At 33.5% G+C, this 22,237-nt stretch overlaps 1 protein-coding gene across 4 annotated transcripts; it reads left to right on the top strand.

The window, feature by feature from the left end:
- The first annotated feature begins 12,828 nt into the window (after positions 1-12,828).
- On the top strand, positions 12,829-18,707 carry LOC18447273 (Peroxisomal membrane 22 kDa (Mpv17/PMP22) family protein). Of its 4 annotated transcripts, none has more exons than XM_011629848.3 (8): positions 12,829-12,961; positions 13,072-13,157; positions 13,255-13,353; positions 14,783-14,884; positions 15,713-15,788; positions 16,763-16,833; positions 16,944-17,029; positions 18,487-18,707. In XM_011629848.3, the coding sequence occupies exons 2-8, from the start codon at positions 13,086-13,088 to the stop codon at positions 18,542-18,544; spliced, it is 564 nt and encodes a 187-aa protein (XP_011628150.1). In that variant the 5' UTR covers positions 12,829-12,961; positions 13,072-13,085; the 3' UTR covers positions 18,545-18,707. The 4 variants fall into 4 exon arrangements, with proteins under 4 accessions (XP_011628150.1, XP_011628151.1, XP_088728529.1 ...); XM_011629849.3 differs by having other exon boundaries at positions 13,046-13,157; XM_088872403.1 differs by lacking the exon at positions 16,763-16,833.
- The last annotated feature ends 3,530 nt before the right edge of the window (positions 18,708-22,237 follow it).

The following is a 22,237-nucleotide window of genomic DNA, read 5'->3' as shown; positions in this document are numbered from 1 at the left end:
TATACAATCCTGAAAAGAAATAATATATATTTTTTAATAAATTGTCTATAAAGAGACCATTTATCTTGCATACATGGAGGTCACAATTACTCTCACTCATTAGATGTCAAATTGGATAGCTTGGGATGAGTGACGAAGTTAGAAAAAAAAAATTGAAACTTTGTGTCTATTCAATGACACTCTTACAACCACCCATTTTGAAATTTAAGAAAATAATGATTGTGACCTCCATGTACAACAGATAAATAGTCTCTTTGTAGGCATTCCCTTTTTTTTTTTGGAAAAATTGTATATATAGCCGAAGCTCTAAACACTAAAATTAGAACCCACATCAAAAAATTTACTAGAAGAGGTTGTTTTGACGCCCAAATATCCTCAAATTCATCATTTCAACATCAAGACGCATGAACATGAAAAAAAAATGGATTTCAAGTTTGGAAATAGTGCATCTTGTAACGTATTTTTGGACCGTCAATTTTTAAGATTTTCAAGTTTTCATAGTCTGCTCGATCCACACTATTTTTTAAGCTTTAAATTTTATAATTAAATATAAAATTATATTTTAAGGCTATCACCAATGTTCACAAAACCGGTCAGTCCGAACCGGAACCGGCCGGTTAGATCGGTACCGGCACGGTACCGATTCTGGTTAAGGCCGATTTTGGGGTACTCGTAAAAATTCAGGGGCCTCAAAAAAAATGAGCACCAAAACCGGTCGGTTCGAGTTCGAACCGGCAGTTTTACTTCAAAACCGGCCGGTTTCTGCCAATCGGTCCGGTTTCGATAGACATAGCAGTATTCTATTAAATAAAGACCGTTATTTCACACATAGGCCATTATTTTAAACAGAACCTGTGATTCATGTTTTGCAGCCTTTTTTTATTCGATTTTCTGGCTTTTTTTATTTTTTTCGGTGAATTATTGCATTTACACACCTGAAAGTGTCTATAATTAACTGTTTATCAAATCAAAAATTGAAGAAGAACGATTTTTTGGTGAATTGAAATGGCGGATTTCTGAAACTGTGAAATTTCTGCCATTTTGTGAATATGAGCTTCAATAACCCATGAATATGCATGGAAATGGAGGGCTTTGATTCATTACTGAATCCTTAAACTTTTTTCTATTTTGATTTGTCAAAAAAGATGAATTTTGGTGGTTGATTTCGGCCGAAAATGCGGCTGCTCGAAGAACTATGTTTGATGAAAAAAAATTGATTTATGATCGATGTATTTATCGTTTTTTATTGAATTGATCAGTTAATTTTGATCATCAAGGCTTCATAAATCGAACATCAGGTATTTTGATTTATCATTCAATATATTTATTTATATGAATTTGTTTTTTATGCATTTTTGTTTTAAAAATTGTGTGAAGTGAAATATCCGCCATTTTTTGAAGAATGATCTCAATTATGAATTGATCTTCATGATATTTGGGGCATTTTAATTGTGATTGAAGTATCTATCATATCTTCCTGTCAATTTGTTCAAAAAATGATAGATTTGGGGCTGATTTTGACTCTAAAGAAACTGTGTTCTTTGGCTCGATTTTAGGGTTCTTAAAAAAAATTTGTTTCTTAATAAAATTACGTTTTTTTATATAAAAATATATTATTTGTGATGAATATGAGAAAAAATAGATTCTTTCTTTTTAATTTTATATATTTTTGGTGAGCTTGTTGGATTGTTTTTAATGTTATATGTATTTTTTTACAAAAATATGTCTTTTTGTGATGAATATGAGAAAAACATTTCTTTCTTTTTAATGTTATATTTTTTTTTTTGCAAAAAGATGTTTTGTTTATGAATATGAGAAAAAATATTTATTTCTTTTAAATGTTATATATTTTTGGTGAGCTTGTTGAATTGTTTTTAATGATCTATATATATATATATATATGTATATTACAAAAATATGTTTTTTGTGATGAATATGAGAAAATCCCTTTCTTTTTAATGTTATATATTTTTGGTGAGCTTGTTGGATTGCTTGTAATGTTATATATATATATTTTATAGAAGTATGTTTTTTTGTTCTACTTTCTTCTTCAGTGTGAAAATGTGGAATGAGTTTGTGTTGACTGAATAGTATCAAAACATTCACGTTTCTTGATTAAGTTTACAATGAATTCTTTGGGCTTTTGATAAGAAATCATAGCAAGTGGTAAAGGTACTCTATTCTTTGCTACATTTTATCTTTCAAATCGTATCTTTTTGCAGGTTGGTATGAGTACATTCATCATAAATTTCCAGCCACATCTAGTTTGGACTTTGGAACAATTACGCCTCGTTATATAACATTTCATTAGGCTAGACTTTATACGAACCGATATATTTATTGCAACACTACTAACTGTTATTCAATGAGAATCTATTGAATTACTGTAGAAGTCTTGTGAATTTATTGCAACTTGATCCAAATGACTAATATATGACCAGTCTAGAAGATAAAAAGAAAAGAGAAAAATGACTTATATATAGTCTAATCTAAGTTTTTCTATAATATTTTGGGGGTTTTTGATCCTTTTTTCTGAAAAAAAAAATCTACTTGACCGATTAGTCCGATTAACCGCCCCGATTAGTCCGGTTCCAGTTCGAACAGCTCCTAGGCTCATGACCGGTTAACCGTTCCGTTTCGATTTTGTGAACACTTGCTATCACAAAGATTTCCAGTATTGAAACCACATTTCTCGATACTATATAAACATGCACTTTACTTTAGTTGTTTAGAGCCTCGGCTCTATACAAACTGTATCCCTTGTTTTAATACAAGGAAGTTATCAATGATTATTGACCATTGGATGCGATTTGAGTATTTGAGAATGTATCCTTGATTGGGCACAATATTAAAAATAAAATTTTTTTAACCTTTTTGTACAAAAAGTAAATAATCTCGTAGTATAAAATCATAAAATATAGAGCCATGAGAAAATTGTGTTTTCAAACTCTGATGTTTTTGTACAAAAAGTAAACAGTCTCGTAGTATACAATCAAAAAAGATAAAGCCGTAAGAAAATTGTGTTTTCAATAATTTAAATTGTGTTTTACATCCTAAGCTTTACGGAAAAAAAAATAGAAAATTATAGATACTCCCAAAATCAACTTTCTAAACATTTTAACCCCCTACTATTTTTTGTATCATACCTTAAACTTCAAATAGTATTTTTTTCTGCATTGTCCCCCAATAAAAAAATCAATAAATTTGGAACCAAAATACAATTTTTCACTCTCTTGCCCAATTCAATTGTTTGTCCACTTGCTATCTTTATCACTTTCTGTCTGCATCACTCTCCACCTGCCCTCTCTCTCCACCTACCATCTCTCTCTACTCGTCCTCTCTCTATCCGCCTTCGCTCTGTCTCTCTCTTTGCTTTCTCTCTCTTTGCCCTCTCTCTCTCCCATTCTCTTTCTCTCTCTTTGCCCTCTTTCTCTCATTTTCTTTCTCTCTCTTTGCTTTCTCTCTTTGCCCTCTCTTTCTCATTCTCTTTCTTCCCCTCTCTCTCTCTCTACTCTCTCTCTCTCTATCTTTTTCTCTCTCAAGCTGCACGGAAGGGTGCATCTCTCGACTGTAAGGAGGTCTTTCTCTCTCTCTCTACAAATTTGGATTGATTTCTTGGGTGTCGATTTTGTTCCAGTTCTTTCTCTCGTTGGAACAAACTTTCTCTTTGGAAGTAACCTAGGTCTATGGGATTGCCAACAAGTTAGGGTTTCTTATTAAGCTTTCTAAGTACTTTATTCTAGTAAGAAATGGCGGATTTTGGAATTGATGATAAAGTAACCTATTTACAAACCATTACAGGTGTTGGGGACCTCACTCTCTTACAGAGATCCTTGAAACCCACGGTTGGGATCTTTAGCTCGCCATCTATTCATTTACTTCTTTTTTTGACCTCTATTACTCCCTCTGATTTGAACAGGAAGCCCTTAGGATTAGGATTTTAAGAGCCCGGATTCGGGGATGAAGCTGGGGTTTCCAATAATGGAGAAGTAGAGTTTGTTCTATAGCCTAATTTTCCTAGTATTGCATGGAAGGTCATAAAGCTATTGTTTTCTCTGATGGAGTTTAGGATTAATGGCACGGGCAAATTGGGTTTGGTTTATGGGCAGCAGGCGAGGCTTTTTCATACGACATAGGTGCTCTCCATTGGGCTTTGCGGAATGAGGGTCGAGAGGAGAATTCATGTAGACAGAGAAAGAGAGAGACGGTGGGGGAGAGAGGGAGAAAAGTCTGATAGAGAATGAGAGAGGCCGGGTAGAGAGAGTGATGGCGGGTGGAGAGAGAAAAAGTAAGAGAGAACATTTCACTAAAAAATTGAAAAGGGCAAAAGAGAGAAAAAAGGTAATTTTGGTTTCAAAATTATTAATTTTTTTGACCGAGGAGTCAATGCAAGAAAAAATATTATTGGATTTAGGGTGTGTGATATAAAAAATACTTGGGGGTAAGATCCCTAAGAAATTAATTTTAAATGGCATTTAATTTTTTTTCAAAAAAAAAAATAAATTAAGGTAACTTCCAATCTCAAGATTCGTGATGGACTTTTCAGTTCCAAAAACTGGAACTAAATGTTTCTCATAATTATTTATTTCTCCTGTATCTTCTTAATTGAAGTACTCTTCCGTACAAGCTTTGGTGCTGTATTTATGTCGATAGCACATGAAATAAATAGCAAGAACACCCCTTCCAGAAAATAATTATTGTGTGAAAAAATGAGATGACTTGTCTAGCCCCAAACAAGACAACAAAAAGGGAAATAATTATCTAAGCGTTAGAAACTTTTTACAAAATCAAACAAGGGATCAAATGGTCAGAGGTTATTTCTTTTCTTTTCTTTTATTTCACTTCGATAACTTCTCAAAAAAAAAAAAAAATTCACAATCGCTCTTGTTCAGTATTAAAAAGGACAATCAATTATGGACGTTTTAGTAATTTGACCGCTAAAGTGCCCTCTACCTGAAAGATAAAACTACCCCTAGTTGTTCCTCATGATACATGAGGAACACACTCTTCAAGATTAGTAATGATACATAAGGAACACACTCTTCAAGATTAGTAATGAGGAGCGATTAAAAGTACTTTTATCATTTGATATATGCAAGGCATTTGGGTGCTAAAAACAAAAATACCCTAAGTTGTTTCTTATTTTTATTCTTAAATTATGTATTTTTTATTTGTAACACTGAATAAGCGTGAGTATTTTTTATGTTAAGTTGGAGACTCTTGGGTCCAATTACTAAACTATTCATGATTTTCCTCCTCAATTCTAAACAACGACAATTTAAGAATTTTTTATTTCTTTCAATAGGTCCCTAACTGAAATTAAAAAGAAAAAGTAATACTCAAACGTTACTTATGATCATTTGATCGCTTTAATGATTTTGTAAGATATTTCAACATCTTATATTATATTTTCCAAAAAAGATTTTGTAAGATGTTTCAACATCTTATATTATATTTTCCAAAAAAAAAAAAATAGAGAGTAACTTGATTGCCTTGAGAGAGAGAGAGAAAGAGAGTCTCATTTATTTCTTTATTACTTTTCTACTGTCATTTGTTTCTTTATTATTAATTAACTTTCTTTTATATGGTTAAACAAGCTAAAGTAATTTGGTTTTCAAACTTGAAACCATTGTTTCAAAACCCATTGATTTGGAACGGGAATCACCAATGTAGATTGAAAACCAGCTGGGATCGATGTGATTTTGGGAAGGTACCAGCATTGGTCCAGTCCCCCCCAACACCTCCTTTGCATCTTTTTTTTTCCTTTTTTAAGTTTATCTAATTATTTATTGAGTCCCCCCTAATTTTCAGCAAAAGCCCCTAATTTTAATTATTATTTTTCTAGCATTTTTTTTTAGATCACTAACTCAAATCGGTAAACCATCCCACCAATCTAGGTTTTGAAAAATTGCTTGAAACAATTGTCTAACTTTGATTAACCACAAAGAATAAATATAATAATAAAAAATAAATTTATCTAGATATCTATGCAAAATGAACTATTTAAGATTCTACCTACATTCTTTGATTTAATTTTAAAATATCTATCAAAAGATAAATAATCATAAGTTAGCATCGTTGCAATTGCGTATCAAAAGATGAATAGGTGTTCACTTCTAAGTTCTAAATATTATAATAAAGAAAAATTGTTTCATGAGGTGGGGGACGCATTTCTACATCCCCCAAAGGTATAAATCATCTATTTTAAAGATGGATACAAATGGGCAGTCCATCTAAAAATAGTTGAAACTAACTAACGGTTCAGACGTTTTTTTTATAAAACTATTATTTTTTTCTTAAAAAACTTATTTATTTTCCCATATTCATGATTTTCATGTTAGAGATTATATATCCTTAAAAGTGGTCCAAAAATCCATCTCAAACATCGATTTTTAAGAGGGGACTCATTTCTACATGTTCATGTAGAAACTGTGTCCTATAATAAAATCCTTATAAAAAACATGAATAGTGTAACACTAAATTTATTGAAATTTTGATAGAAATGTATATAAAGAAACCATTTACTTTTAGTACAAGGAGATTACAAATATTCTTATCAGTCAAATTTCAAATCAAGTAGTTGTAAGAACATCATTGACTAGATCCAAAGTTAAAAAAAAAAACAAAATTGAATTTCAAAACACACTCCAAGCCATCCAATTTGATATCTAATGAGAAGAAGTAATATTTTACAATTCCAATTTTAATAGTCGCCATAGAGAACATGTTCACCATGAAAGATATTGGAGAGTGCCCATTTACGTCATGGGAAAGGTTTCTATATTTTTCCGACAACATAGAAGATTTATGCTTCCCCTACCATCGAGCCGTCCAATTTTGATCAAAAGAGCCACCCACCGTTTGATCTTAAATCCGACATCTCAAAGTATTTTATTTTTAATTTTTTTTATAAAAATTATATGAATATGAAATTTAGTACGTACCATCTTCTCATTAGGGCGCACCTATAAAAAATATTAAAAATAATTTTTCGATAAAATATAATGACCAAAATATTTTTTGAATCTTTCAGGGGTATTTTGATCATTTTATTTTATTGAAAATATGTTTTTTATATTTTTCGCTAGTGCAGGTTTAATGTTAGGATATGGATATCTCTGGTTCTCGATGTGTTCTTCTAAGCATTGGCGTTTTTCTTTCAGGTAAGCAATGTCATCGTTGCCTTCACTAGTTGACTCCATTGGGGAAGAAAAAGGACAGAGGGTGTGGTGTTTCTCACTCCACAGATCAGGGGCCCTGCAACGCAGACGATAAGAGTTTGGCCACCTCACAGCCTACGATTGAGATTGAGGAACCTAGCTCTGATACTATGTTAGAATTTGTGAGAGTATAATGGATAATGGAGAGAGAAGAAGAGAGAATACAACATTTATATAGTTCAGGCCGAAGCTCTACGTAATCCCGTTTGATGTTCAAATTTTTCGTTCCTGGATGATGATCATGTTTTCCGTTACGTGATCACGTTTGATGATGGAGCTTTCCGTTACTCCATCCTTTGTGATGATCGAGTTTACTCTATCCTGGTTGATGATCGAATTTCTCGATCCTAGATGATGATCAAGTTTTTCGTTACTTGATCATGTTTGATGATGGAGTTTTTCATTACTCCATCATGTATGATGATCAGGTTTACTCGATCTTGTCCCCGTCAGATGCCTATGTTTCAATGATTGAGTGTTTCGTTACTCAATCGTGTTGAATGATGATTGAGTGTTCCATTACTCAATCTTGTTGGATGATGGAGTTTTCGTTGCTCCATCCTGTGAGATGATCAAATTTCTTTCCGTTATTCGATCATGTCTTTTAATCGAGTTTTTCGTTACTTGATTCCGAATGTTTTTGGGATGGAGACCACTACTTCTATCGATCACGCCTTGCACCTGCAGATCGAACGTAATTCTTTAAGCAACTTCCTACTGTGCAAACTCCAACTGTTTTGTGCCAAAGCATCTTGAGTTTGGGGGGAGTGTTAGGATATGGATATCTCTGGTTCATATTGATGTACATCATTATGGATGTATGGGTATATATCTCTTGATATGATTAGGTATCTAGAAGATAAGAAGAGACCAAGTCAAAGTTCTTTAGTCATTAAGTTAGTTTGATGATAAGGCCTCCTACTATTTACCTGTATCTCCAAGAATCATACCATATTTATCTCTTGTAATTGTGTGATTGTCCTCTATATATAGATGTACTTATTGATGTAAACATTCATCCAAAATAGTGAAGATGTAGCCAATTGAGCCTTGAATCCGTAGACGTAAGGCTTCGGCCTGAACCCCATAATGTTGTGTTATCTCTTTTTCTCTCTCCATTCTCCATTATACTCCCACGAATTCTAACATTTAATAGAGGATTGGACGTCAAAACTTTGGTATCAAAATAGTTTATAGGAAAAAATTTAAAATAAAATAGTGTAGAGACGTGACATTGTGATTGGGACAATCTTAGCCCTCCATTCAGAATGGACGGTTGGATAAAGGGGAAGTATATAAGTTTTATGCTGTAGGAAAAACCTAGAAAGCTTGCCCCCATATTGATGATTATGGGGAGAGCTCTTTGGCATATGTTAAAATTTCCCCACTAGATTGGGAAATTTAATTCAGTCAACTCACTTTGTAATTAAATAACAAAGCATCAAACTAAAAGAAAATAAAACATGAAAGGCGTGGATATGGTCCACGTCGTGTAGCACGTTCGGCTATGATACACAATTTTAGCCCTTTCACTGGAAATAGAGTTTAGTTGGTTGTTTCATAGATTTTTTTTTGTTTTGTACCTCTATAAATGGTACAAACCATGAGAAGTGAAATGCATGGTGCAAAAAAGAAATTCAAAAAATGAAATAATTTATATAAGGTTGTAATTTTAAAATATAGAAATAAAGATGCACCTCAAAAATCCATTGAAAATGGTAGTTTTAATGTTGAAAAACTCTCTAATTGATCATCTCGACATCGAGATGTATGAATATGAAAAGAAAAAAAGATTTTGAGTCTAAGAGATAGTGCATCTTGCAACGTTATCTACACCGTCCATTTTCAACTTTTTTATATATTTATAGATCTACTTTATTTTAACCATTTTTGAAGTTTAAAATTTATAATTAGATATCAAAATAGATTTTGAGATAATCTTAAGATTTTTTTACATGAAAATTACATGTTATGATAAAATTTGGAGGTACGCCTTAATTGGATTGTTTAAAGTTACAACCTTATAGAAACCACACCTTTTAAAAAATGTTGTATAAAGTGTCAAGGCGCACTTTTAGAGCTCGTCAAAAGATGTAATTTTGGTGTGGAAAATTTCAATGATGACCTAAAAGTCTACTTCACATCTAATTATGAAATTTAAAACTCAAAAAGTGGTAAGGATCAAGCAAATATACAGACAGATGAAAATTCTGAGAATTGACGGTCTAGATAATGCATATTACAAGATGTACAAGTTTTTGTACTGTATTTTTTTTTCATATTCATACATCTTGAGGTCGAGATGATTAATGAGGGGTTTTTAGCATCAGAATAACATTTTTGATGGAATTTTGAGATGTAACTTTTTTCTACATTCTAAGGTTACAGCCTTATATGAACTTTTTCTTTAAAAAGGACGAGGTTTACTATTTATATTGCACGCACTACTAAATTTTACCTATAGATGTATTTTGGATGTTGGAAATCTTATGATGGCATGAAAATCTATTTCTATCGCTAGTTACTAAAATTTGAATTCTTAAATTGGTACAAACAAACATATCTATAAACACTTGAAAATCTTGAAATAAGACAGTTTAGATAACTCGTTATAAGATACGCTATTTTTAGAACTTGAAATTATTTTCCTCTTCATATCCCTATAACTCGAGGTAGAGATGACCAATTGGAAGGTTTTCCAATGTTTGAACATTCTCTTGTAGATGATTTTTGAGCGGCATCTTATTTCAATAGTATATGGTTGATAAACATTTGTTTCTAGTATTTTTGTGTCTAAGCATTATTTATTACCCATATTCAATTTGAGATGGATCTGAGACGGGAGACATGTATAAATATGTGCGTCGTCGGACAAACCAACTTCACCCAAATAAGAAAAGTTATGGTTAACTATAGTCTTAGAACTAGAGGATCACCTAGTTTATGTAGAATCAGGTAGTTTGTATCGAACCTGTCCAGTTCATTGTAAAACAATCAAGTGTTTTCCTGGGGCATGTTTTTTTTGCTTTTTTGTTTTTTCCTTCACCATTTAACAGTGTATTTTTTAATTTATATTAGAATCGGTTAGGACTGAATCGAATCCAAGATGGAATGGGTCCCACCCCAACTCCCCCCTAAAACTTCATGAAAATAAATAAATCAAAATATCCCTGAAACTTTCAGGGGTATTTTGATTAATTTATTTTTTGTGGATAATTTGTTAAATATTTTTATTAAGTGTGTCATGATAAAAAGAATGGACGCCTCAAATTTCATATAGTTTGGATTTGTAGAAAAAATATTAAAATTACATTATGAGATGAGGTTATGACCATCAGATCGACTTAGATTCAATCTGGGCCATTGGGCTTATACTATTCCATCAGCTCATAGGTTGAGCTAATAACTTAGCAGTCATAACTCGCGTCTATTAAGAGGAGTGAATTAGTTCAAATAGAAGGCTAAAAAAAGACAAAAGATAAACTCAAAAGGACATGATTGAAAGTAGTGAGAAACTATATGGAGATTTATGGCCTCATTGAGGATATAACCATTAATAGAGCAGAATAGTGAATCGGGATTCATGTAGCCGACCCCAAATAGTTGGAAAAAGGTTCTGACGATGATGATGATACTATTGAAAACATTTTTCATAGTGGAATTGCAATATCGTAAATAATTAGGCTATTATAAATTTTATCGAGCAGCAATAGCACACTTCCACATAAGCATTTGTACATATACTCCCTTAAGCAAGAAACTTAATTAGGAGTATTTTCTAAAGTTCGAGAATCCATTGTTAATATTTTTGGTTTTTGTAGAATAGTTTATTGTATCTCAAAATGATATAATGTTTTGAGTGGTTTTTCTAAATTTTTTAATTTGTAGAAAAATTAAGTGTAGGTTTTTATTCCCACATTGAAGAGAAGAGTATGATTTGAGTGTTATTTAAATGTGATCTTTTTTATATTTTATGTTCTTAGAACAAAAGTAGGATTGATGGTACATGTGCGGAGTTAAGACCATAAAGCATAAGGCAAATACAAATTCAATCCAAAATTTGGGGTCCCAGGAGTATTTATATATCACTTGAGAATCTTTTTTTTTTTTTTTTTCTTTTTATTATTATTATGGGTCAATGGGAAGAGGATCGCTTATAAAAATTGAGCCTAAGATGTAGCGTTGCAAATTGTCAAGCTATAGCCGGTTAAGCCCATGCTATACTTTTTTGCCTAACCTTTTGGCTTATTATATGATTGTATATAAAGTTTGGCTTAACATTTAATGCAAAGCCGGTTCCTATGAAAGGCATAAAAAATAAAGCACTTAGGTGGTTCATCACAAGGAATAGCATAAAGGAATGAGGATATCCACTCTTATTTTTATATTTTTTTAAAATTTGGCGGAAATTTCTATCCTTGATCGATCCCCTCATGGCGACTATGGCCACTAGAAGACGATCAGAGAAAATTGCCCCATGTGCGTGAGAGAGAGGAGAGATGGACGTAGCTTGAAAATTTCCCCCTCCTTGCGTTTGGGTTCGGTGGAAAAGTTAGAGCACTTTCCTCCCTCACCAATCCCACTTCAAGGAAAGGGCTGACATACTTAGTCGCCACGTTGTGTTTTCGATCCTACCACTATCATCTGACGCTTTCAAAAAACTAACTCTCAAATTAATTTGAAAAGACAGGTAGGAATTTATTTTTTCTATTAAATTACTCAAAAAAAAAAAAAAACTAATTTATATGAAAATACGAGTAGGGGCTTGTCTATTCAATTGAATTACCCCTAAAAACAAAAAACGCCCTCTTCAAGGTGGGCTAGAGCTGGCTCTCTTTATCAACTGCTCAATTTCATATACGTAGGTTAAGGGTGATTATTATTTGTATATCATGGCTTATACAAGCGTATATTTTTCTTTTATTATGTGGTAGTATATATAATGGTATTATTATTTATTTTGATATATGGAGATCACAATCATCATTGACCATTAAATTTAAAATTAAGTGATTGAATGTGTGTCATTGTTTGGACAAATAATCCAAAATAAAATTTCTCAAATTTTGTAATACACTTTCATTTATTGGATTTCACATCTCGCGACTAAATGATTTACGACATTCTAGTACTAAAAATAAATAGTCTCACAGTATAAAATCCCTTAATATATTCCCAATTTTCATGAAATACGGAGGAAGCATTTCATCACCATCCAACATTGTGCAAATGGTGATAGAGAGGGATTTTATTGATGGGGGAGTGAAACATACCTTGTGTATCTCCACCACCATCCATCTCTTGAGTGGACAGAGATGGACCAAAGGACTACCCACGTTTTCATAATCCGCAAGACGATAATTGAAATTTTGCCAACCCCAAATTCGGAAAAACCTAAAACGTGACGGCGAAAGGTAAAAATGACAGGACATAAGACCATCAGAAGGGACAAAATCGAAATTTAGAAATGACCAGAGTTCGGACTCACCTGTCGTTGTCGAAGTTATGTGGGGCCGCTTCGAATTTTTGAAAATTTCGCGTTGGTCTCCCCACTCTGACCATGTCTGAAATCCTTCAAAATAGGAAGAGGGAGAGCTCTTTCCCGTTCATGGTGGTCTTTGCAAATAGCTTATCCTGAAACCCTAAAAACATATAAAGTCAAATACGATTTAATGGCGGTCTCTGCGTTTTGAAACCCTAGAAAACCAGAGAGGGATCTTGCTTTGACATCGTGGAATCAAGTAGGAAAGAAGCTCTCTTTAACCTTTGAAAACCAACGTGATTTTGTTCATTTATTTATTTTAATGGAATTGCAAACACTGAAGGAAACGCTCTGAAAATTGGGAAACAGGGAGGTCTGGTTTAATGGCGGACGTTGTGAAGACGACATGGCACCAATATCTGTTGCAACTGCAACTTCATCCTTTGAGAACAAAGGTTTCTTGAGAGTTCTTTCTTCTTTTTTTTCATTTCAAAATTCGGATTTTGATGTTTTCTAGATCTTTTGATTTCATTTTTTTAAAATTTTCTGCAGGCTATCACTGCTGGTTGTTTGGCTGGATGTAGTGATTTCATGGCTCAGAAGATCTCTGGTTTAAAGAAGCTTCAGTTGAGGAGGCTTCTTCTTGTAATGGTAGGTTGATGAGTAAAGGCTAAAGCATGATTTGATTGTAATTCATTTTGTTTTTTGTCTTTTCCTTTTCTCTCTATCTTTATAATTTAGAAGCTTTCTATTTGTTCTGTGTTTTTAACTTTATTTTCCTTTTCATCATATGAAAGATTGTTCGTATTTAGAGTTAGTGAGACTATTCTGCGTTATCAGGTTAAAGACTGTAAAATTATCGCTTTTGAGTTGGTTGTTTATTTTATTTGGTTTCAATTTCCTTTCTTTTTTTTGCCAGTTGTTGAAAGGAAGTAATTTTGTACATGTTGAAATCCTTTTTTCTCTTCTAAGTTTCATCCTTTTTGAAATGTAATTTTTGGATAATCTTTATTGAGGAACTTCAAACGCCGCGGCGAATCCTCATGTAGAATGAACATGAAGATCAAAGAGTTTTTCCCTTATTAATAGTTTCTGAATAATTGGTTAACATTATACCTGAATTGGGATTATTTTATCTGACTAGAATTCTATAGAGAATTCTTGGATTCCATGTTTTCTGAACTCTTTCTATTTCTCTTTTGTTAAGACCACTTTTAATCATCATTTATTGGAATTGGATTTTCCTGAATTCAAAAGTGATTGCATTTAATACCTGTTAAATGGTTTTTCATCCAAAGTTGATCAGAACAGGAACTTTTGTGGTATTTGATTTCTCTATTTATTTATTTTTCTTTTCTTTTTTTTTGTTTATTTATTTGGATTTTCCATTGTTTTCCTTGTTCGAGACTTTTACTGGGGCTAATTCTTATTTTATACACCTTTACATATATTTTCATGTTAAGGGGACTATGTTTTGCAGATTTGTTTCTTTTTTGTTGTGCTAAAATAAGTGAAAGGGAAATAAGTGAAAGGGACATGCTTGTAGTAATTCTGTATACTGGACTACAGTCTGACTGTGAGTAAACTGGAATTGTTGGGGAATGAAGCTTGGGCTTGCCCACTCCCTTCCCGTGCTTTCCTTTGAGTTACATCTTTGGCTATCATGAATTGAAAATTTGAAACGAGAAAGTGATTCTGTCTTATACTTTATATGGTTGCCTCCTCCTCTCTTGGTTTTTACATTTCTTTTATATGAAATGGAAGTATAAAAGTTTGTGATTGTGTAAGGAGGCATCAATAAAATTGAACATTCTTCTGTTGTTTTTGTCTACTAGAATTCGAAATTATTTCAAATTGTGGACTCGGGCTCGGACTCACCAGGATTCTGAGCCTGAGCAAATCAGAGAATCCGGCAAGTCATAGTCAGAGACCCTAGGCTTGGGAGCCTTCTCCAATTTTTTGCAGACTCCCTCTGGAATTGCTAGGGTCCCGAAAGCATGCCGATTCAGGCAATTCTGAGTTGGCATGGCAGTTTTTTTATTTCTGGTTTTGAGTATAAGGCATTCTTTTCTGAATGCAGCTATATGGTTTTGCCTATGGTGGACCTTTTGGGCACTTTCTGCATAAGTTGATGGATATCATATTCAAGGGCAAAAAGGACAGTAAGACAACACTCAAGAAGGTACTGGAATGCCATTTATACTCTATCCATAACTTAATTGGATTTTAGCATTTCTTGAGGGTCTTCTTTCAATAAATTTGCCATGTTTCTGTTGATCGTGTTCTGTAAAAACATACTTGTGAGAAGGGCCAACAAGTACATTGGTGATCTGGGGAATGGGTGCAAAAAGGGCTGTCTAAATTGACATGATTTGGAAAATGAGAATTTGAAAATCCATGGAATAATTGTTTGGAAGATCCTTGAGTTTTTATGAACTAAGAATTCTGGGGTTGATCACATCTATAAATCTAGTGGAAATGAAATCATTTACTTTATAGAAAATAAAATTTGGAGGAAATGCAAGGGAATATGCCAGGGTACTTGGCAGATCTTAAAAAAAAGGGGTAGAAATATATGAGAAATGTAGGTGGAATGTCCTTCATGCACGTGTCTGTGTGTCTTTGTTTGCATGTGTGTGTCTTTGTGTACATGTGTGTGTCTCTGTGCATGTGTGCATTAGCATACACGCTTGTATGTCGGGGGTGGGATGGGGGTTGTGCATGTTTCTGATGAAGTCCAGGCAGGTAACATGATAATACCAGTTTCTGTAATGTTTAATCAGAGACATGTTTTCCCCAAAGTATTGAGTTCATGGAACTTTAGTTTCCTTGACCATCTTTCCAAGTGGTTTGAAAGAAATTATCTTCTTTATTCAGTCTCAATCGGATGATTGCTTGTGAAGATGCATGTACTCACATGCATATGAAATTTAAAAGTTATACGATTGTTTTTTTGGACTGTTTGTCACATGGTTTGTACATGAAATACTGATATGACTTTCTAATTCAGGTACTCGTGGAACAGTTAACTTCAAACCCTTGGAACAACTTCGTCTTCATGATGTATTATGGCCTGGTTGTGGAGAGTAAGTCCTTATCAATCAACCCCTATACTTTCCAATGCAAAATCTTACTGTGGATTACAGAAAGGTGTTGCCTGTTTCTTCTGTTGGCTAGTCAAGTTTGTTGAGGGAGAAAATTCTCTTGAACCTTAGAAAACCAGAGTGAGGGGTTGTGCTGGGGCAACGAGAGCTACAAGCAAGAGGTGGGGACTAGCTTAAGAGGTGGTCTGATCTTATATTGGGTTTCATTGTAGACTAGGTTGTTGTGTGCCTGGTTATCCTATGATGGTTTAGCATCTATCTTCTGTTATTAAAAATAGTACCAGTGAATTGGAACATGGATGACAAGGTGCTGATTTGTCCTGAGATTGTTGGAGGAAGAGTTGTTTGCTGTTGTCATTTTAAATTGCACTTGAAAGGGAGGAGAGATTCTTGAGTTTGTTAGAGAAGGATTCCTGATTTTTGTTAGTCCCCCTTGTTGTGCAGATTGATGGATGTGTTTGAGGATATTCTTGAGATTTCTGGTTTCTAGAAGTTCAATATCTATATACGCTTACAGTGAAGAAGCCAATTTAGATGCAGATACCCTAGCTCATTTTTGGTTACTAGGGTGGATTGTGTTCTCAGCTTATTTTTCGCTACAATATGATTGTAACGTTTTCATGTGCTATGTTTCTCATACATGTTTCTATTAATAAATTTTTGTTACTACAACAAACAACTCAAAGGCATTTGAATGAGTTATTCATTCATGCATTTCCCATTTTGATATTTTAAAATTTATTACTTGCTCTATGAGGGATCAAAAGTTTCCAAGTACTCACCTGGAGGAATACCTTCTTCTTTTTTTTATTTGTGTTGTTTGCATGAAAATCTCTCTCTCTCTCTCTCTCTCTCTCTCTCTCTCTCTCACTCAAGAAGTATCTCACTATCTTATCATCCTCATCATATCTCGCCTCTCACCAAGCTTACAATGTACCATCTTTCTTGACATCTAGGAAGATCATTTGGATTAGTCAAGAATAAAGTAAAGAAAGACTATCCCTCTGTTCAATTGATGTCTTGGAGGGTATGCAGTTCTGATCTTGTCTTTAGCATATTTTCCTGCCAATAATTTCGTATTGCATTGTCTTTTTTAGATATTATATTGAACTGATCATTGTAAACATGCCTTGGCAGTTTTGGCCAATAGTTGGTTGGGTGAACTATACGTACGTGCCCTTACAATTCCGTGTTCTCTTCCACAGCTTTGTTGCGTCATGCTGGTGAGTAGTCTTTAATACACTGTCCTTGTTCCAAATCTAAACCACCCATTTTATCCCTTTTTTATTTTGTTCTGTTTTCTTACAAAAAAAAGTCTCTCTCTCTCTCTCTCTCTCTCTCTCTCTCTCTCTCTCTCTCTCACACACACACACACACACACACACACACACACACACACTGGTTTGGAATTAATCCTTTAAAGTTGTATCCCAACCCAAATAACAAGCACTACCTCTGCCCAAAACCGATTTGCATTAGGTGGGCTATTTGATTTCTAAGAGTTGATATACCATAACATACTTTACTACCAGTGGTTTAAAATACGGATTGGCCCTTCACGGTACCGATCCAGATTTGGCCAAATTAGGCAATCCAGATCTGCTGAATCGACAATCCAACCCAAAAAAAAGGAAAATGAAAAAAAGAAAAGAAAAAAGGTTAATAAATGATTTACCCCAATCTATAATTTGTTTGTTTGATGTTTTAAATCATCAAACAAACATATTACAGGAAGGGATCAATCGGTTTTAAAATGGTTAAGGTAGATTCCTGGTTATGGGAGGGAATCATCCTGTTGACCCTCCAAATCCATTCTGGATCTGGACGGGTGATTTTTAAAACATTGTTTACTACTAAAGGAGTATCCTATAGGATGTGGATTCATGTATGTTAATAATTATCTTTTGTTTGAATGAGCTTTTTATTGGTTTGGAATTTCATTGAAGAGGTCTTATTCAATCAATTCATTGACGTTACTCCACCTGTTCCCCACCTTTTTCTTTCTTATTAATCCTGACTGGTTCTGACCTGAATTCAGTATTTTTACGAATGGAACCTGCATTTAATGATTTATGAACGGTATCAAGGCTACATATTCCACACAGCAAAAAATCAAAAGATTGATTCTGTGACGAATAATGGTTCTTGGAAACATTTGTTCTCTTCATTTATTCCTTGTATTCTCTTCCCTGCGCCTCCTATTGGGTACATTCATATATGTAGTAGCCAATAGGAAGCTTGGCATAGTCACAACATTGCTATTTCCATTGAATCAAATCACTAATGCGATAGAGGGATCCAATTAATTTCTGATATATTGTCGAATGATAAAAGATAGTAAAAACAAGCAAAGGTCTCTTTTTAGCTATTTCATTTTTCTAATTGCTTGTTTCTTCCTTTATTCCAATGGGGTAAAAAGGGAAATGCTTGAGATCTTCATTGTCCGTTCCAGTTTTTCATGCACTAATCGTGATAGCAACTAGTCAATAGTAGTTTGTTATAAGGGTTGGATTGACCAGATGTCCCTGAAATGTGTGTTCTGTTTTTATCTTTTCCATCCATCTCCAAATACTATCTTTGAGTCTTTTATTTGAGTTTGTGTTAATTTTCATTTTCGTAAGTCAATATTGATTTACTCATATTGCTTTCTTTTTATCATTTTGTTGCTTTTTTTTTTCAGGGGAATATATCTGAATCTGCGTGCTCGGTCTGCTCTTGCTGCCATAAAGAATGCATAAATATTGGTACCATAAATGCTTAGTTATGAAACTTTCTTTTTTAGAGTGGGTTTTCTGATTATTTAGTAGTGGGATTGCCATGAATGGCGTTGGTGATATTTTTAGTTAAAAGTGTGGAAAAAAGATCTCCCCATGGGAAATATAAACTTTGTTCCTGTTGAAATTTTGTGTTTTTAATTATTTGTTATTGAAATATCGTGGAATAAATGTAGAAAATTAGGAGGTTATCTTATATATTTGTTTCTAGTTGGATGATCATTGTGCTATTATCGTTCTTAGATGGAAAAATTTCATCTGAACCATCCATCTAAATGGATTATAGACTATCTGAATCATGCGATAAATGATATCCCGGGCAAGTGAGTGCTACCTCTCTCTCTCTCTCTCTCAAGTGCTGAAAATAATGTAATGGGGGAGTATGCTCTGCAGAGCCTGTTGGTTTTCAGGTAAGTGGGTGCTGCTGCTCATCTCTCTCTCTTGTCACCTCCATCACAGCCTTACCTCTTACGACTGCAGTCTCCCTCTGACCCACCACCAAAACAGCCTTACTGTTACTCCCCTGAGCACCACCTCTTGTGACTGCATTTTCACCTTGGAGCTACCTTTACCGCTACCGCTATCATTCCCACCTCACTCACACCACTGCCGCTGCCACCACCTCGCTGCCCTTCCATTGCAACACCGAGACAATTATGGCTCACTTCTGCCGCACCCTTGTTAACTTGGCAAAAAAAGAAGAAAGAAACCAGTTTTACCTGCATATATAGATGACTGGGGATTTGTTTGGCCTTGTAAACAGGGACTAAGCTTCACTAGATTCACTAGATTGGAGACATTGGACTAATTTAATGAGAAAGAAACCAACCATTCCTGAATCAGATGTGAACCTGGATATTTGCTATTCCAATAAAACTTGTCTTTTCTCTAAAAGTCCTGCAACACTTTACTTGATGTTTTCGTTTGAAGGGTGTGTAAGATTTGTCATGATCTATGGAAATGCAAGATTTGTCGTGATGTATTACTTTGAAGGACAAGTAGGATTTGAACATTTCTTCAAAAGGTGTTTTTGGAAGAACTCTACAATTATTATGAGATGTATAGGTCAATTATCGTTTGTCAGTAAAAACTGTATTTTGTTTAAATTGATACCAGCTTTTAGATTTTTGTCACTTACCAAAAAAAAAAAGCTTTTAGATTTTTGTCTCTTTGCAAACTAAGAAAACTATTTAGCGCTTGCACAGTTGGTGACAATTATTGTTGTCGGGATGTTGTCAGCAAGGGTTTTTATCAGGATATTTTCGAGATCAGAAATTTATTTGATATTTAAAATATTGAAGACGTATTTCCTTTGAATATTTCTTAAAATATCTCATCATCATCATACCTTGTTATAAGTTCCGGTTTCTTTTTTCACTAACCATTATCAACAATAGATATCTTTTCGAAGAGAAAGGGGAAAAGAAAATTATCAATAATAGATATCTTTTCAAGGAGAAAGGAAAAAAAAGAAAAGAAAATGCTGCATAAGAGTTGATACAATACCAAAGAGGATCACCTTGGAGAAAACCAAAATAGAACTTGTTCATATGAAGAAAATAGACACTTAAATAGTATTATATAATTTTAAAATCAAGATCAATATTTTTTATTTATTTTATTTTTATATATTAACAGTGGGAATGAAGGCTGGGACGTTATTGTTGAGGCCAAAACCAACCATTTTTAAGTTGCAATATGCTCGTTGATGGCTCAAATGATCACCTCTCACTCTCGATGCACAAGCAACTCGTTGTTACGTCCTAATTTTATACAAGAAGTAATAGTTACATGGAAAATAACTCAATGGACTACTGCAGGCCCTTTATTTAAGGGTATGGTTTGCAACAATCAAAGGAAGGTGCACTTCCAAATTTTATCATAAGGTATAATTTTGGCGTCAAAAATTCTTATAATGCCCTGAACTTCCATTTTTATCTTTAATTTTAGACTCTAAAAAATAGATCAAATCAAGTAAATCTATGAAAACATGAAAATATTAAAAATGGATTGTCTATATATTGTTTTGCAAGATGCACTATTTTTATGACTCAAGAGTTTTTTCTTTTTATTCATACATTTTGATATTGAGGTGATCAATTCTTGACCAATGCTTACTCTTTTGAGAAAGAGAAGAAGAGAAAGAAATTGATATCATAGAGGTAATCATGTATTTTTTCCTTTCTTGATCTTAAATCTTCAAGTTACTCTTATTTGAATTTGAGAATAACTATTGTAATTCTTTTATGGGTGCGGTTTGTACGAGGTTGATGCCCTAAACAATCAAAGGAAGATCGCACCTTCAAACAATGCCAAAATATGTTGTTTTAGTATCATAAATCTTTATGATGAGCTAAAAATTTATTTTCATTCTAATTATGAAATTTAAATATTAAAAAATAATGTAGATCGAGTAGATCTATTAACTCTTGAAAAACTTGAAAATTGATGGTCAAGATTATACATCACAAGATGTACTATTTCCAAGACTTGAAATCTATTTTTTCTCATGTTTATAAATATTAAGGCCTAGATAATCTAATTGAGGGTTTCTCAGCATCAAAACAACCTCTTGTGAATTTTGATTGTTGAGAGCCTTGCTCTTATATAAACTTTTTCTTTTATTGCTTAGTGGATTTTAACTGTAGTGCCCCATTATTTTTTCCCTTTTTTGAAGGTTTTTTCACGTATATTTTAGTTTTGTGGTTGATTTTTAATCATGTGCAAATTTGCATATTTTATATCATTGCAGTTTAATAAATATTTAAAAATAAGTCTTATTTCTCTTTGATTCACGCATAGATGGGAAGACACAATTTCCTAATAAGTCATATCACAAGCCTAGTTAGATACCTTTCTTTTTCCAAGAAAACAGGAAGAAAAAAAATGTGTGTGAATCACGGAGACAAACATAAGCACGATGATTAGCCTGAACAAAAATAATTGGTTGATTTGAAAAAGTTAAAATAGAAGATTGTCTATATTGCAAAGATTTATATGCTCTCATTGACGGTGATGGAGCCAAACCAAAAGAAATGACATGTGAGGAGTAAAAGAACCTACATTAGAAGACGTCAAATGAAACTTCGGCATATTCTCTATAGAAGAATTTTGAAGGGTTGTACAAAAAAAAAGACAATCGGTGATAAAGCTTTGTTAATATGAAAGCTAGTATGTTTGAAGTTTAAAGTGGATGCTTTAATCGCAAAGCATTTAAATGAAACAATGAGAATAACAAATTGATAAGATAGACGATATTGAAAAGCTTCAATTATCACTTTTCATTAAGGAAGAGTGGTGTTTAAATACAAATTGTTCAAAAATGGTGAATGACTAGTCCCTTGATTGTAGGGATTTTCTAACAATAGCTAGTTATCCTAATAATACACCGCTAAAATACGGTTTACAATAGTTGTAGATATACACGGTTAGGAGGTTGAGTCTTCTTCGGACATGGTTAGACTGAATCTTCTTCTGTCACGATTAGACTGAATCTTCTTCTGTCACGATTAGGAGGTTGAGTCCTCATCGACTGATGTGGCAGGCCATGTTACGCGATGCTCTACGACAGGTTACATTACTTATCTTGGGGCCAACCCAGTGTCGTGGCGAATGAAGAAACAATTTACTGTCTCACGTTCATCAGCATAGGTTGAA

The sequence above is a fragment of the Amborella trichopoda genome, chromosome 7 (assembly GCF_054954075.1).
Source record: "Amborella trichopoda isolate Santa Cruz 75 chromosome 7, AtrichopodaSantaCruz75HAP2 v2.0, whole genome shotgun sequence".
In the NCBI taxonomy this organism is placed as follows: Eukaryota; Viridiplantae; Streptophyta; class Magnoliopsida; order Amborellales; family Amborellaceae; genus Amborella; species Amborella trichopoda.
The sequence above is the reverse complement of the archived record's forward strand: the minus strand, read 5'-3'. Positions and strand labels throughout refer to the sequence as shown.